Raw genomic sequence first — 17,372 nt, forward strand, 5'->3', positions numbered from 1 at the left:
GCCCAAACAGTGGTTTACCCCCACATGTGAGGTATTGGTGTACTCAGGAGAAATTGCCCAACACATTTTAGGATCCATTTTATCCTGTTGCCCATGTGAAAATGAAAAAATTGAGGCTAAAAGAATTTTTTTGTGAAAAAAAAGTACTTTTTCATTTTTACGGATCAATTTGTGAAGCACCTGGGGGTTCAAAGTGCTCACTATGCATCTAGATAAGTTCCTTGGGGCGTCTAGTTTCCAAAATGGGGTCACTTGTGGGGGAGCTCCAATTTTTAGGCACACGGGTGCTCTCCAAACGTGACATGGTGTCCGCTAAAGAGTGGAGCCAATTTTTGATTCAAAAAGTCAAATGGCGCTCCTTCCCTTCCAAGCCCTGCCGTGCGCCCAAACAGTGGTTTACCCCCACATATGAGGTATCAGCGTACTCAGGACAAATTGGACAACAACTTTCGTGGTTCAGTTTCTCCTTTTACCATTGGGAAAATAAAAAAATTGTTGCTAAAAGATAATTTTTGTGACTAAAAAGTTAAATGTTCATTTTTTCCTTCCATGTTGCTTCTGCTGCTGTGAAGCACCTGAAGGGTTAATAAACTTCTTGAATGTGGTTTTGAGTACCTTGAGGGGTGCAGTTTTTAGAATGGTGTCACTTTTGGGTATTTTCAGCCATATAGACCCCTCAAACTGACTTCAAATGTGAGGTGGTCCCTAAAAAAAATGGTTTTGTAAATTTCGTTGTAAAAATGACAAATCGCTGGTCAAATTTTAACCCTTATAACTTCCTAACAAAAAAAAATGTTGTTTCCAAAATTGTGCTGATGTAAAGTAAACATGTGGGAAATGTTATTTATTAACTATTTTGTGTCACATCTCTCTCTGGTTTAACAGAATAAAAATTCAAAATGTGAAAATTGCGAAATTTTCAAAATTTTCGCCAAATTTCCGTTTTTATCACAAATAAACGCAGAATTTATTGACCTAAATTTACCACTAACATGAAGCCCAATATGTCACGAAAAAACAATCTCAGAACCGCTAGGATCCGTTGAAGCGTTCCTGAGTTATTACTTCATAAAGGGACACTGGTCAGAATTGCAAAAAACGGCAAGGTCTTTAAGGTCAAAATAGGCTGGGTCATGAAGGGGTTAAAAAGTCAAATGGCGCTCCTTCGCTTCCAAGCTCTGTCATGCACCCAAACAGTGGTTTACCTCCACTTATGGGGTATCGGCGTACTCAGGACAAATTGTACTACAAGGTTTGGGGTCCATTTTCTCCTGTTACCCTTGGTAAAATAAAACAAATTGGAGCTGAAGTAAATTTTTTGTGAAAAAAAGTTAAATGTTAATTTTTATTTAAACATTCCAAAAATTCCTGTGAAACACCTGAAGGGTTAATAAACTTCTTGAATGTGGTTTTCAGAACCTTCAGGGGTGCAGATTTTAGAATGGTGTCACACTTGGGTATTTTCTATCATATAGACCCCTCAAAATGACTTCAAATGAGATGTGGTCCCTAAAATAAAATGGTGTTGTAAAAATGAGAAATTGCTGGTCAACTTTTAACCCTTATAACTCCCTAACAAAAAAAAAAAATTTGGTTCCAAAATTGTGCTGATGTAAAGTAGACATGTGGGAAATGTTACTTATTAAGTATTTTGTGTGACATATCTCTGTGATTTAATTGCATAAAAATTCAAAGTTGGAAAATTGCGAAATTTTTAAAATTTTCGCCATGTTTCCATTTTTTTCACAAATAAACGCAGGTAATATCAAAGAAATTTTACCACTGTCATGAAGTACAATATGTCACGAGAAAACAATGTCAGAATCACCGGGATCCGTTGAAGCATTCCAGAGTTATAACCTCATAAAGGGACAGTGGTCAGAATTGTAAAAATTGGCCCGGTCCATAACGTGCAAACCACCCTTGGGGGTAAAGGGGTTAATGCTACTAGCAGGTAGCTTACCTTGTTCCTTCCTTGTAATGTTTATTGCTAGTCTGACAAGAATTTGCTAGGAAGGGCCGGTTGAACTTTTAACTTATTATTACATTTTCTCTTAAATCTTTTGTTCTCACTGCTCTTTGTCTCTTTGTTTCTTTCTGTCCTGTAAGTACTTGTGTGAAAAAAGATTTAATGCAAAATCCTCTGGACAAACTGCCAAAATCCGCTCCCTGTCCTCCTCCAACACTTGCACCACTTACGGTGCAGAATTGGAAAAGCAAAACCAGTGCAGCTGCTGCAGTGTCTGCTATTGTGGGTGCACAGGCAAGGTATTGGTCCACTGCTTCTCATGTGATGTATGATCGTCAGACTAATACATGACTTTTTTTTTTTTTTTACCTATAACGCGACTAACTGGTTTGTTTGATTGTAAGGCTATGTTCACACTGCGTTTTTGCAGAAGCCAAAACCTGCTCTTAGCAGCAAATTGCTGCTTTGAAAATTCCTGTTTTACTGCACGTTCTTTTTGGGGGTTTTTTTTTGGGGGGGCGGCAGATTACTTGTGTAATTTGTCTACAGTACATGTTTCATAAAGTTAGTTTTATTCACAAAATGCTGCAAAAAATGCTTAGCTGTGTTTTTTGCAGCAATTTTGCACTTTCTATCAGTGAAATAACAGTGCAAAAACTGAACGTCTTGACATGCTGCTTTAAAAAAAAAAAAAAAGTTTGCATGTGACCTTCTAAAATCTCATAGCTTGTAAAAAGCTTTTAATTAGCATAAATAAACCCAATGAAAAATTCTATTTGTGAACATAATCTAAGGGTCATATATGAACGCTTAGTACTGTACACCAGCCATGTTGTGCACTGTATTCCATTACACATGACTGGGGGCCACAATGTAACCCACAAAGTAAAGCCAATTGTTTCCTGCTAAAATCCAGGTGACTGCCTTTCTATTAATAGAAAAATTAGTGGAAGACCGCCATTACATATGGCTGAATATTTTTATTTTAAATTGCTACATGTGCCAGATTCCTATCATAATTCTGTTGGTACATATCCACTATTATTGTTAATAACATGCATGGAGAGCCCAACAAACAGGCTCTCCATGCATGTGTTGTGACGATGAAACAGCCGCGACACATGCAGCAGCAGCGGCGCTGGTCAGCGATCCAGGAAGCCGGGTTCCCGATGTAGCTTCTTCATTAAGCGCTATAGCTTGCTGAATAAAGCTACTTTCACACTGGCGTTTTTTGGAATACGTCGCAATGCGTCGTTTAGGGGGAAAAACGCATCCTGCAAAGTTGTTTGCAGGATGTGTTTTTGCCCCATAGAGTAACATTACCGACGCATTGCGACGTATTGACACACGTCGCAACCGTCATGCGACGGTTGCACCGTGTTTTGGTGGACCGCCGGGAGCAAAAACCGTTAAATGTAACGTTTTTTGCTGCCGGCGAACCGCTTTTTCCGACCGCGCATGCGCGGCCGGAACTCCGCCCCCACCTCCCCGCACCTCACAATGGGGCAGTGGATGCGCCGGAGAAATGCATCCGCTGCACCCGTTGTGCGGCGCATCAAACGCTAGCGTCGGAATCTCGGCCCGACCCAATGCGACGGGCCGAATCCGACGCTAGTGTGAAAGTAGCCTACGGAGGGACCGGAACACATTCGCTCATCTCTAGTCATGAAGCGACAGAACACTCCTATTTATACACTTAAAAACTGAAAGAATGGAGTAAAACAGTCTGTCTATAGTAAGTACAAACATCTTTGTTACATTATACAACATTTTTTAAAATTTCTATCAAAATGAATAGTAGTACAAAGACATTAAGGTAGATCATCAAAGACTCAGGTAAAACAAGTCCAGGGTGAACACATAGCACTGTAGTGTAAGGATCGGGGGGGAATAGTGTTCCTGAAAAAGTCTGTCCAGATTAATTATGTAAGAGGTCAAGAATAAAGTGAGAACTGGTTCTTACCCATGTGGATCCCTGTGTGACTCAAGACTCCCAGCCCTAACGCCCTCTCGATCCTCGGGGGCAGTGTATTGTTGTATATTGTAACAATTCAGATGTTTGAAATTACTAGAGACAGATTATATTTGTAGTATATGTAGTAGAGATGACCAAAAAAATGCCACAGATTCTGGTCTGATGTTCCGTTCTTTTGTCCTTAGTAGCTGGACCAGGGCAGTGTGTTGATTTCTGCACCACTAATCCTCTGCCTGGCATCCTGGGCGCCTGTGCTGCTTCCTAGTCTGCCACAATAGCACAGTTTGAATCTTTCCTCACATCTAAAATATAGTAACTGTAAATATAGTATTTTATCAATTTGGTTTTGCATTCCTTTATCCACTTTGGGAAGCATTTTTTTAATTCTTTCAATAAATACAGTGTCTTGTTCTCATCAAATGCTTTTTTATGATTGACTCTGCTCTTCTTTTATTTCCACTTCTCTCCTCTTTCTCAGACTGTCTGACCCTTTTATCTATCGTTCTCTCTTGGACGCTCTTCTCATAGATCCTGTCATTAAGCAACCTTTTCCAAGTGCAAAAATAGGAAGGAGATCCACTGGTTTAATGGGAAGTGTACAAGTGGTGAGGTAAAGTGTATATACTCATAACAGCTTGAAATGGATTAATCAAAAGCTAGGTATTTGCAATCAGGAAAGTGAAGAGTGTGCACAGGTAATAGAGCAAGCCTCCCAGTAATATGGCCGCCATTCATTACATTTCTGCCACCTTTCTCATATGCTTGTGATTGGTGTCCTAGAAGAGTAGGAGTAATTTGCCACAACTCTCTGGCTATGGTACTTGAGACAGTTTCCAATCCAGTTACATGCTACATTTTCTAAAATAGCAATGCATGACCCAGTAACATGTTAGATTGTGAGACTAGGCAACAATTTGGTGCCACAGAGTCACATACAATAAACACCCCAAAACATAATATCAATCAGGAGAAAAATGTTGGAGTATAATGGTTTAAAAAGCAAATTTTTTATTGTTAAGCAACATAGCCAGAAGTTATAAAAATGTATAAACAAGACATACAGACAGATATAGCACTCCAGATACAACTGCTATTAAAGCCTCCTAGTGCAAATCAGTGTACCATTAGCCAGGGGGGTGTAAAATACCAAGGGAATGACACTATATAATTAGATATAAATATGCAACAGTAGTGTATAAGCAGGTGCCCTCAATGGTCAGAAAGTATGTGTAGAAAAATCACCACATCTTACCCTGCAATGGAGGAAAGAATTCAGGAGATCAGAAAATCGGGTGAGTGAATCCCCATCCCCAATGCGAGTTTCGCATGGATATTATCCTTGCTTTCTCAAGGGGAGGTGTATAGATATAGTGCCCCAAAGGACCTTTAAGTTACTATGACGAATGGATCTAGTTTACAAAGCGGCAGACAAGGGGGAGGGAACATTGTCATTTGGCCAAATACGAATGTGAGGCATTTCACTTACAACTGCCGAAATGCCTCGCTTTCGTATTTTATTATTACTGCATTTGCTGTTGCTGTGACCAGAAGCACCAAAAAGCCTACAGCTCTTTAACATTTTACAACCTAAAAAAATCTTATGTTAAATGTGACCCTTCTTAAATCGAAAGGAGACGTCTGCCTGCTCCCTGACATCTGTGATTTTCCAGATATTTTGAAATAAATTGGGGGTATAGGGTGGATAACCGGAAAATAGCAAACTAGCGACTATGTTGTGGCAAGGTTGCAAAAATAAGAAGAACAAATAACAGGTTTAACATCTTGGTATGTATAACCTGTTCTGTAAAAATTACCTTGCTAGTTGATATCTGTTAATATTACTGTTGTGTCTCGCGAAGAAGCTCGGATCTACAAAGCCTCTGGTCTGGATAAGCCAGTCTTGCGCATGGGAGGCACATGCTGCTACAGATCACTTATTCAAGCCTGCAGAAGTCTGTGGGAACCTGAAACAGTGGTTACTGGTCATGGTGCCTGCATATCCCCCTCCCCTGGCTTATCTTTATACTATATCTGATGAACTGATGTTTGGATAGTGCCAAGCCTGACTTCCTAAAATTTAACAGGACTAAGCTTAACACATAGATCCTTTAACAGAACCAGAGATCAGAACGTGTGTGTGGGGGGAACTTGGAAATTGCCTGTTATCCAATAGTTTTGCCTTATTCATCAAACAGCATGTCACGTTCACAAAATGTGTGAACACTGTACAAAAGTTGCATAGTGAGGCCTTTCTGAACACCATTTTTTTAAAAAAATGTTTGGATACTTTTTCACCCAAAAAATAAATATAAAGGGTATTGTATAAATAAGGGCTTGATGGAATTCAATTAAATTACCGTATCGCCAAACTTGCAGGGCTTATTTGGAGAATTTGACAATGACTTTGACATGCAAAAGCCAAACAGTGTGAAATATACTGCTAGGATTGCATTATTTCCACATGCTTTGCACTTCTCACGTGATACACATTTCTCACACTTGTGTTCACATGCCATCCTCCCTCTATTCTGCCTCTTTCAATTGAGACTATTGACAGAAGCAGAAGAGAAAGCGGTTTGCACATGATTCTGTGTGCAAATTCCTTATGAAGCCAGCATGTGAAGGTGCGGAGAGTGTGAAAACAGCCAAATCCTAAAGTCCCCATACACTGTAACCCAACATCAGCCAAACCAACCAATGATGACAGGTGTCCAACTGTGGCTCCTCTAGACAAAGAGGAAGTAAAAATTAAACAAATAAACATATTTAGTATTTTCATATGTGTAAATTTGCCTGATTCTATAACAGAAAATAGAATTCCCTAATGCAAATGTAAAAGAGTATGCTTAAACAGCCGAATATGTTTTACACACATATACACTTCTGCCTATGCTCTTACACACAGATACACTTCTCCCTATGCACTTCTACTTATTCACTTACAGACGTATACACTTCTACCTATGCACTTACACACACGTATACACTTCTACCTATGCACTTACACACACGTATACACTTCTACCTATGCACTTCTACCTATGCACTTACACACACGTATACACTTCTACCTATGCACTTACACACACGTATACACTTCTACCTATTCATTTACACACATATACACTTCTACCTATGCACTTACACACGTATACACTTCAACCTATGCTCGTACACACAGATACAAAAAAAGTTGCACTCTATTGTGCTAAAGGATGTCAATGTGAAATATGATATATGAATAGCAATAAGGCTTTTGAATATTAGGAAAAAAATGAATGAAACGCTTTGCACAAAATTTGGCCAAATAATGTCTGCCCATCAACCAACGTCAAGGTGGTCCCATAAGTCGGATGGGTCCCTGTCCAATGTGAACACCTCTCTAAAGCTTATGTCTGAATTCCTGGGTGAATGTGGACACCTCTATCTTTAAAGCCTGCATTTATGGGTAGATAGGAACCTGCTGTAAATAAAATCACTACATGGTGAAGGGCGGAGTGATCGATCAGTAAGCGAACATAGAAATAACAAAAAAGACTGACTGGCACATCCAAACTAGTGTGAATATGTGCATACCAGGAGCAGCTACCTCCATATACAATATACAAAAAACATGAATAGCAATACAGCTTTTGAATATTATTTGGCCAAATTTTGTGCAAAGTGTCTCATTCATTTTTTTCATAATATTCAAAAGCCATATTGTAATACTCCATTACATACACAAACATCTTACATAACACACGCATACATTTCCATCTATGTGCACAAACATTGGGGTGCCTTTACATGCAGATATACATAGGCACACCTTTTATACATCCACTTTCACCAGTACACTTGGCTAATACTTCTCAGCATTGTGCTCAGCCTCAGCTCAGCAATGGGGTGGCCAGCCAGAAGTGACTAAGACAGGCCACTTTGGTGTCCATCTGTGCAGCTTTCTGAATGACCCCATCAAAGCACTAACCTGCTCCTATATAGCCTGACCTGTGATGCATATATCATCCAAAGGCATTCTCCCATCTCTGCCCACAAGCTTGAAGCTTCTCGGCACTGGGTGGAAGCAACACCAGACACACTGTGCAAATCCACTGACTTCACGTCATGGCGTGTACTCTGTGGGTGCATCTGTAGTACTCTGATGTGGCTGGGATTTTGTATTTAAAGGTACAGTGCCATCTAGCAGCTGCTAAAGCAGCAGGCAACCGGGCAGCCCTAAACAGCCACTGGAGGACCAGCCTGCCCCTGCTTGGATAAAGCAATGCTGTACTAAGTAGCAAAGGTACTAGAGTAGTGGAAACTTGGATATAGCAGATCTGAGTAGCAGTACTGGAGTGGTGGCATTTGGATGAAAAAGGTTTGAGCAGCGGAGTAGGAGTAGAGGGAAAACCATCAGGAATGACAACTACTTGAATACTCAGGTGGTGGTCATGGTTTATTGGCAAATAATTACTAACTTTCTGCAATAAACCAATGAATATATTACTATAAGATTTTGCTTGGTGGAAATGCTGACCTCAGTTTGCTTGTTGATTTTCATAACTGTACATGCGGTATAATGAATAGTGAACAGCACTAGAACTAGATGGATGTTCCTGACAAGTCAATGTGTCCATTATTTTTTGCACTAAAGTATTCTCTGTTGAATAATCTCTGCTCCTTTCCATCCGTGAAGATTTTCAGTCGTAACCAAAATATTGTCTATTTATTATAATACTTATCTTTTTTTACCAACAGTGATTTGCTGGAGTCTGCACCAACTACTGGGATTGCTGGAGCATCCTCAAAGATTATGCCTGCTTCCTACAACCCTGCACCGTCTGCGTACAAGCCTACTGGATCAACCTCTGCAGCCAAGCCGGGAGGCTGGCAGCCAGGTAGCTGAATCTGCTGAGGAATTAATAATCATTGCTATGATGACAAATATTACAGTTGCAAACCATGTCTACTGATTAACTACTGCAGTCTCAAAACTTTTTCAACCCCCCAATAGATTCCCCTGTAAAAGAACATATTTGTATATCATTGCCTTGTACAAAATAAGGTCAGGTTCAAACGGTCATATTTCATAGTCCGTGCGTGGACTGCAATGCTAGGGCTGACCGCGAGTCTCCTAACCCAAATGGAAATCCACATGGGCCATTCTATCCCTGCCAAAAGGATACAAAAATATGTAAAAGGCTATGAATGTTCCTAGAAATAAAGGTTCAAGCATAGTTGACTAGTTCAAAGTTAAAGTAAAACTGACTTCACTACCTGGATGGGTACACAGAGGAAGCGATCATCGGCTGGCACCAGATACCAGGAGGCAGGTGGTCAAAAGCTTTTTAGGTGACTGCAAAAGACCTGCAGCAAGATTTGGTGGCAGCAGGCACCGAGGTTTGTCAGCACACTAGAGCACCTACTAAACGTGAATGTCTCCGTGCCTGAACTCCATGATGTACACCTTTACTGATCCAAAAGCACTAGAGGAGTCTGTACTAATCTGCTCTGTAAGTAAGCCAGTGCAATTGCTGCCAATGCAAATATAATCGTAAGCATAGACTGCATTAAAAGAGGCATAGATATATGCTCATGACAAGAACATGGCTTTGCCTCTATAAGTCACTTGTCCAGCTACATTTTACAGTGTCCAGCTTTGTTTTCAGGTTTAGGGCATAGCAGAACTAAAGTGGGAACATAGAAGAGCGACCAAGGTTATTGTACCAAGACAGAATGGCATTCTGCAACCTTTGGGTTATTCAGTTTGTAAAAACGAAAGCTTAGGGGCAATCTTATTACAATGTACAAATATGTGGGGATAGTATCGGGATCTTTCTATTGATCTTTTAACACCTATGCCTGCAATGATGACTAGGGGGCATACTCTACATCTAGTGCAAAGAGGTTCAATCATAAGCAAATGCAGATTCTTTACTGTAAGAGCAGTGAGACTATGGAACTCTGTCACATGATATTATAATAATTATAATATCATGTAACTTGTATGTAACCCCTTCTCATGTAAAGCACCATGGAATCAATGGTGCTATATAAATAATAATAATAGCTGATTAACTACAAAGTGTCAAGGAGGGCCTAGATGCCTTTCATGGAAAAATATAATATTACAAATTATTTTACTAGATCCTGATGATACCTTGATCCAGGGAGATAATCTGATTGCCGTAGGTCGAGTCGAAAAGGAATTTCCCGCCCCTAATATGGGATAATTATCATCTGCCTCATGGGGTTTTGGCCTTCATCTGGATCATGTTGGGTGATAGGTTGAATCCAATTTCTACTTCCAATCTTTAACACTATGAAAGGGACATTGGTATCAAACATACCGAAGTCCCCAAGGCTTATTTTCCAAGGTTTTGGAGGGTTCTGGAGAATCTGTCGGTTTACTTGAACATCATAGAAATCTCTTGGAATTAGAATAAGGCAAATGTAGTACACAAACCAAATTGAAGAATATTAGTGAACAGAAGGCCATTGTCCATGAGGAATGGGCTGAGATTCTGCAGGCACGCTGCCTGAAGTTGGTATCTGCTATATCACACAAATAGTGCTTAGTACTGAAGCCGCCTGTTGTTAATTTGTTACCAACATATGTAGTACTGGTACTTCATATGCCGGCTCCTTAACTTTGATGTGGGCTCGCACTCCAACCCACATATTAAATCAGCCATCATCTGCTGGAAAATCAGCCATTTTGTGCCTTTTAACAGCTGCGGGTGGAGAAGAGCTCCGCACATGGCTGTTAACCTGTTAAATGCCATTGTCTCTGACAGCGGCATTTAACACATGCCAGAAGAGGGAGCGCATCATTAAACTTGCCCATTATGCGATTGTGGTGCATCAGTGAGTTGCCACTACTGTTGAGGGTCTGTTGAAGACCCTCCCCTGCTTGTCATGCCAATTCTCTGTAGCTGGTGTTCATAAGAGATTGTGAATGTTGCTATGTATAGCACAAGCGAGCAGATGATCGCAGCTTCCAGTCTCCGAAGAGGACTATTAAATACATTAAAAAGTGAAGAAAAAAAAAGTTTTTAAAAATATGAAAAAACTAAAACAAACACGAGTTGAAATCACCCCTCTTTTTCCTCATTAAAAATATAACAATTAAAAAGCACATATTTTGAATCATTGCATTTGTAAATGTACTGTTTATCAAAATATTAAGTAAATTAATTCGATGGTTAAATGACGTAACAAGAAAAAAATCAAATCTCCAGAATTACGTTTTTTTTTTTGGCCCCCGAAGCATTGCAATAAAATGTAACAAAAGGTGATGAAAATATCATGCCTACCCCACAACTGGTATCGGTAGAAAAATTATCCGCTCAGGGTGCAAAAAATAGGCCCTCATACAGCCCCATAGTCCATCAATTTAAAGCTCTAAGGGTCTTGGAAAATGGCACTACAAGCCAAAAAGTGGTGAAAAAAAGAATTGAGAAATTTGTGTGTGCATTACTGCATGTATACGTGTTTGTGTGTGTGTATGTATATATAGATATAGATATATATATATATATATATCTCTATCTCTCTATCTCTATCTATCTCTCTCTCTATATATATATATATATATATATATATATATATATACATATACACAGTTGTGGACAAAAGTATAGGCACCCTCAGCCCAAGGGTATGTGCACATGATGCAGATTTAGTGCAGAACCGCAGCAGATTTTTCTGCAGCAGAAACGCTGCAGAACTGCACTGTGATTTACAGTACAATGTAAATCAATGTGAAAAAAAAAAGCTGTGCACATGGTGCAGAAAAATCTGTGCAGAAACACTGCAGATTTCACTGCTTTTGTGCAGTTCTGCAGCGTTTCTGCACACCTCCATTATAGAAATCCACAGTGGTAAAATCTGCACAAAAAAAAGCATAACAAAACGCACAAAAAAATGCATAAAAAACGCACCTGCGGATACTGCCAGGAGATGAAGATTTGTGCAGAAAATTCTGCACCACATTTCTTACGTGTGCACATAGCCTAATACTTGGTTGCACAACCTTTAGCCAAAATAACTGCGACCAACCGCTTCCGGTAACCATCAATGAGTTTCTTACAATGCTCTGCTGGAATTTTAGACCATTCTTCTTTGGCAAACTGCTTCATGTCCCTGATATTTGAAGGGTGCCTTCTCCAAACTGCACACAGTCAAGCAGTACAGTGCCAGAGGCAGCAAAGCAACCCCAAAACATCAGGGAACCTCTGCCATGTTTGACTGTAGGGACTGTGTTCTTTTCTTTGAATGCCTCTTTTTTTTTTTCCTGTAAACTCTATGTTAATGCCTTTGCCCAAAAAGCTCTACTTTTGTCTCATCTGATCAGAGAACATTCTTCCTAAACGTTTTAGGCTTTTTCAGGTAAGTTTTGGCAAACTCTAGCCTGGCTTTTTTATGTCTCGGGGTAAGAAGTGGGGTCTTCCTGGATCTCCTACCATACAGTCCCTTTTCATTCAGGCGCCGACGGATAGTACGGGTTGACACTGTTGTACCCTCGGACTGCAGGGCAGCTTGAACTTGTTTGGATGTTAGTCGAGGTTCTTTATCCAACATCTGCACAATCTTGCGTTGAAATCTCTTGTCAATTTTTCTTTTCCGTCCACATCTAGGGAGGTTAGCCATAGTGCCATGGGCTTTAACCCCTTCACGACATGCGCCGTACATCTACTGCGCATGCCGTGAATCCCCCTTTGATGTGGGCTCCGGCAGTGAGCCCACATCAAAGTCGCGACATGTCAGCTGTTTTGTACAGCTGACATGTGCGCGCAATAGCGGCGGGTGAAATCGCTATTCACCCGCCGCTATTAACCTGTTAAATGCCGCTGTCAAACACAGACAGCGGCATTTAACTACCGCATCTGGCCGGGCGGCCGGATATGATGTCATCGCCGACCCCCGTCACATGATCGGGGGTCGGCGATGCATCAGGAAGGTAACCATAGAGGTCCTTGAGACCTCTATGGTTACTGATGCAGGTCTGCTGTGAGCACCCTCCTGTGGTCGGCGCTCACAGCACACCTGCATTTCTGCTACATAGCAGCGATCTGATGATCGCTGCTATGTAGCAGAGCCGATCAGGCTATGCCAGCTTCTAGCCTCCCATGGAGGCTATTGAAGCATGGCACAAGTAGAAAAAAAAATGTTTTTAAAAATATGAAAAAAATATAAAAGTTTAAATCACCCCCCTTTCGCCCCATCCTAAATAAAACAATAAAAAAAAACCCAAACCTACACATATTTGGTATCGCCGTGTTCAGAATCGCCCGATCTATCAATTAAAAAAAAGCATTAACCTGATCGCTAAACGGCGTAGCGAGAAAAAAATCCGAAACGCCAGAATTACGTTTTTTTGGTCGCCGCGACATTGCATTAAAATGCAATAACGGGCGATCAAAAGAACGTATCTGCGCAAAAATGGTATCATTAAAAACATCAGCTCGGCACGCAAAAAATAAGCCCTCACCCGACCCCAGATCACGAAAAATGGAGACGCTACGGGTATCGGAAAATGGCCCTTTTTTTTTTTTTTTTTTTTTTTAGCAAAGTTTGGAATTTTTTTTCACCACTTAGATAAAAAATAACCTCGTCATGTTAGGTGTCTATGAACTCGTAATGACCTAGAGAATCACAATGGCAGGTCAGTTCTAGCATTTAGTGAACCTAGCAAAAAAGCCAAACAAAAAACAAGTGTGGGATTGCACTTTTTTTGCAATTTCACCGCACTTGGAATTTTTTTCCCGTTTTCTAGTAAAAGACATGGTAAAACCAATGGTGTCGTTCAAAAGTACAACTTGTCCCGCAAAAAATAACCCCTCACATGACCATATTGACGGAAAAATAAAAAAGTTATGGCTCTGGGAACGAGGGAAGCGAAAAACGAACACGCAAAAATGAAAAAGGGCCGCGACTTGAAGGGGTTAAACTTCTTGATGACACTGCGCACGGTAGACACAGGAACATTCAGGTCTTTGGAGATGGACTTGTAGCCTTGAGATTGCTCATGCTTCCTCACAATTTGGTTTCCCAAGTCCTCAGACAGTTCCTTGGTCTTCTTTCTTTTCTCCATGCTCAATGTGGTACACTCAAGGACACAGGACAGAGGTTGAGTCAACTTTAATCCATGTCAACTGGCTGCAAGTGTGATTTAGTTATTGCCAACACCTGTTAGGTGCCACAGGTAAATTACAGGTGCTGATAATTACACAAATTAGAGAAGCATCACATGATTTTTCCAACAGTGCCAGTACTTTTGTCCACCCCTTTTTATGTTTGGTGGGGAATTATATCCAATTTGGCTTTAGGACAATTCTTTTTGTGTTTTTTTTCATTTAAGACAAATTAAATGAAGATAATAATACCAAAGAATTTGCGTTTGCAATCATTTTCAGGAAGAAACTGAGTATTATCTGACAGAATTGCAAGGGTGTCAATACTTTTGGCCACAACTGTATAATATGTATATATTATAATATAATTGTTGCTCTCCTATATATGTGTGTGTGGATGGAAAATTAAAGTTATGGCTCTTGGAAGACTGGGAGTAAAAAAATGTAAGATCGCCTATGGTGACAGGTTAAAGGTCTGAATAATTCTGAGATTGCAGTAGTCAGTAAAAGTGGCATTTTGTGTTGAATTTGGAGAAACCTCCTGTTATATTATTGTGTTGAGCTATTTGCATTGTTTGTTTGTTTTTGTTTTTTTTGCAAAGAGCAGAAAGTTTGTGTATTTTGCTAATAAACATAGCGTGCAGTTGGGGGTTGAATAATCTGGATTGCAGCTATAGTTTACGTTCTCTTTTTAAACCTGCATATAAACGACAGTGAGTACATACAGTATATAAAATATGTAGTAGATGCTAGACAGAATGTTAGTGCTGCAATAATGTAGTTTTACCTCTAGATGGTGCCATGTTACTTTGAAAGGACTCGTATGTAAGCACATATGGTTGGTAAAGACTTGTCTGTGCCCAAAATATATTTCTCATGAATACAAACTAAGTTTGGTGTATGATATTATTAATGAATCAGATAATACAACACATATTATGCACGCACCAAGACTATGCTATTAATTACCTGCTCATAAATTCCCCTCCTTTCTGATGAAAGCCGGCTACTAAAAGTAGGTCAGTCTTAGTTTGTCTATGCCTGTTAAAATGTTCTTTCCTTGAATTTTTAACCGATCTATGAAAATGTGGTAGCCAAGTTTGAGTTCTTTTTTTAACTGCTTTTCACTTCTAATATAAAGTACTTCCATCTCGTAAAGGTTCGTCATTTGCATAATCATCTGATCTGACGATTGTCTTTTAGAAGAGTAAAGAATAAAGGCTAGACATAGCCAGGGCTTGTACACCGTCCTTCCACTTCTCATGCAGCTACAAAGGGATATGTGTCCCAGGAAAACCTAATTAATGTGTGGCATGCATTCAGGATTTCCAGGGGTGGAGGGGGACGGGGGGCTCTTGGCTGGAGAGTAAAAGACCAGTTGGTCAGAAGTGCAGAACATGAAAATCTGATGTGACTGAACCTTTTAAACTCTGTAATTAATATAAGATTTTTGTGCTTGGTGTTCAGTCAGATCGTTCACCTTGGGCAGTACCAACTTCTCCCTTGTTCATGAGTACGAGTCCTAATCCTGCCAATTCATTCCAAACCCTCCTCATTTTAGAGAAACAGCGTTTTATGTCAATTGTCCTCAAATTACAGGCTAGATTAGAGCAAAACACCGATATGGGGAAATGAACAGGATTATCTGAAACTATACAAATAGTTTTCCTTCACCCAGAGCGATACGTGGGGAATGGCTACATTTCTATTCCTATTCAGGCCGATACAGTTACTCTGAAGCCATAGAGCTAAGGCTACGTTCACATTAGCGTCATGCGACGCAGCGTCGCCGACGCACGACAACGCATGCGTCATGCGCCCCTATCTTTATCATTGGGGACGCATGCGTTGCGTTGTCGTGCGTTTTCGGTAAAACGCACAACGCATGCGTCGTTTCACCGCACATGGGTGGCGTCGGAGACGCTACCATGTTGCATTTTTGTAGCGTCCAAAAAACTTGCGTCGTCAATGCGTTACAATTTCCCATTGAAACCTATTGACAACGCACTTGCGTCGCGGGTGTGCGTCGTGCGTGCGTTGTGCGACGCATGCGTCGTTAGATAAAATGAAACAAAAAAGTGTCTAGACAGTGCAAACAGTGAGAAAAACATCCCCCATATATAAAGAAAATGTTGGATTGTTTGTCACTTCTGCTGCAGCATCTTGAGGCAAGACACCAGAGGCACATCTCCAGAACATCTAGAGGCATCACACCAGAACCCCAGACGACTTCTACTATTCATCCGCTGTCCAGAGATGTAAGTATAGAATGATTCTCTGCATTTTCTACATGTTTTTTTAAATTATTTTTGCAAGTTGTGTATTATATTCTGCACTGTGGTTAAAGATATTGTGGTATTTTTAGTCTGGTTGTGATGTATGGCGTGGTATAGGATGGCGTTTCATTGTCTGCGGCCTTGATTATTGTTCTTTCCAGGATAGATTTTTCGTTTCCATTTTTTGGTTTGGTGGTGTTTTTTGTATTCAGTTGTGATGTTTTCTTGCGTTATATGATGGCGTTTAATAGTCTCCGGCCCTGTCGGTTTTATTGTTAAGTATGGTAGTATGGAATGATTCTGCGCCCTTTTATTACATATATTAATTTTTTATTGCAAGTTGTGTATTATGTTCAGCACTGTGGTTGTGTAAAGACATTGTTGTATGTTTCTGGTTGTGATGTATGGCGTTGTATGGCCCTTTTATTGTCTCCGTCCCTGTCGGTTTTATTGTAAAGTATGGTGTGTTATTAATTTTTCTGCCCTTAATTTTTGGGGGTTGTTAATTTTTTACTTTAAAAAAACTATTGTGTTTTTTGTGTTGCTCCGTGCATACTGTACTTTTAAAAAAAAAAAAAAAAAACCTTTTGGGATTACTACATAGGGTCTGTCTGTTGTAGATTAGTTTTCTTATCTTTAGGCTTTTGTACTCTGCCATTGGGTTGTCTCTGCCATTGTTTCTTTAATTTAATCAATGTGGCCGTGTTGTTTGCTCAGCGTTAGTTCAGTTGGAGTGCAATGTTCTTTGTGGTTTAAATTATTTTTTTTTTTTTATATATTGCTGGATTGTGCATAGGAGCATAGGATCAATGTTATTTTGTTCTTTTTTCAGAATTGCATTTGTCATGGCCAGCGGCAGCGATTCCAGCCACACCCCACCGCTGAGGAGTCCGGTGAGTCCATGATCTACTATTGCTTACTATATTCGCTGTCATTTGTAGATGTCACTCAACTTTTTGGTAAACTATTTTGCAGGCTTCTTCAAGTGAGGAGGAGAACCAGGAGGAAGAGAGGGAGCAGCAGCAGGGACCACG

The 17,372-nt window shown here is 40.1% G+C and overlaps 1 protein-coding gene across 2 annotated transcripts in view; it reads left to right on the plus strand.

Moving 5' to 3' along the window:
* Nucleotides 1-17,372, plus strand: part of PDLIM5 (PDZ and LIM domain 5) — a 426,156-nt gene that overhangs the window by 332,518 nt on the left and 76,266 nt on the right. For both annotated transcript variants that reach the window (XM_069743580.1, XM_069743581.1), the window contains exon 8: nt 8,685-8,824. In XM_069743580.1, coding sequence (XP_069599681.1) covers nt 8,685-8,824 — 140 coding nt within the window. The remainder of the gene's footprint in view (nt 1-8,684; nt 8,825-17,372) is intronic.

Source organism: Ranitomeya imitator, chromosome 1 (genome assembly GCF_032444005.1).
Source record: "Ranitomeya imitator isolate aRanImi1 chromosome 1, aRanImi1.pri, whole genome shotgun sequence".
Classification (NCBI taxonomy): Eukaryota; Metazoa; Chordata; class Amphibia; order Anura; family Dendrobatidae; genus Ranitomeya; species Ranitomeya imitator.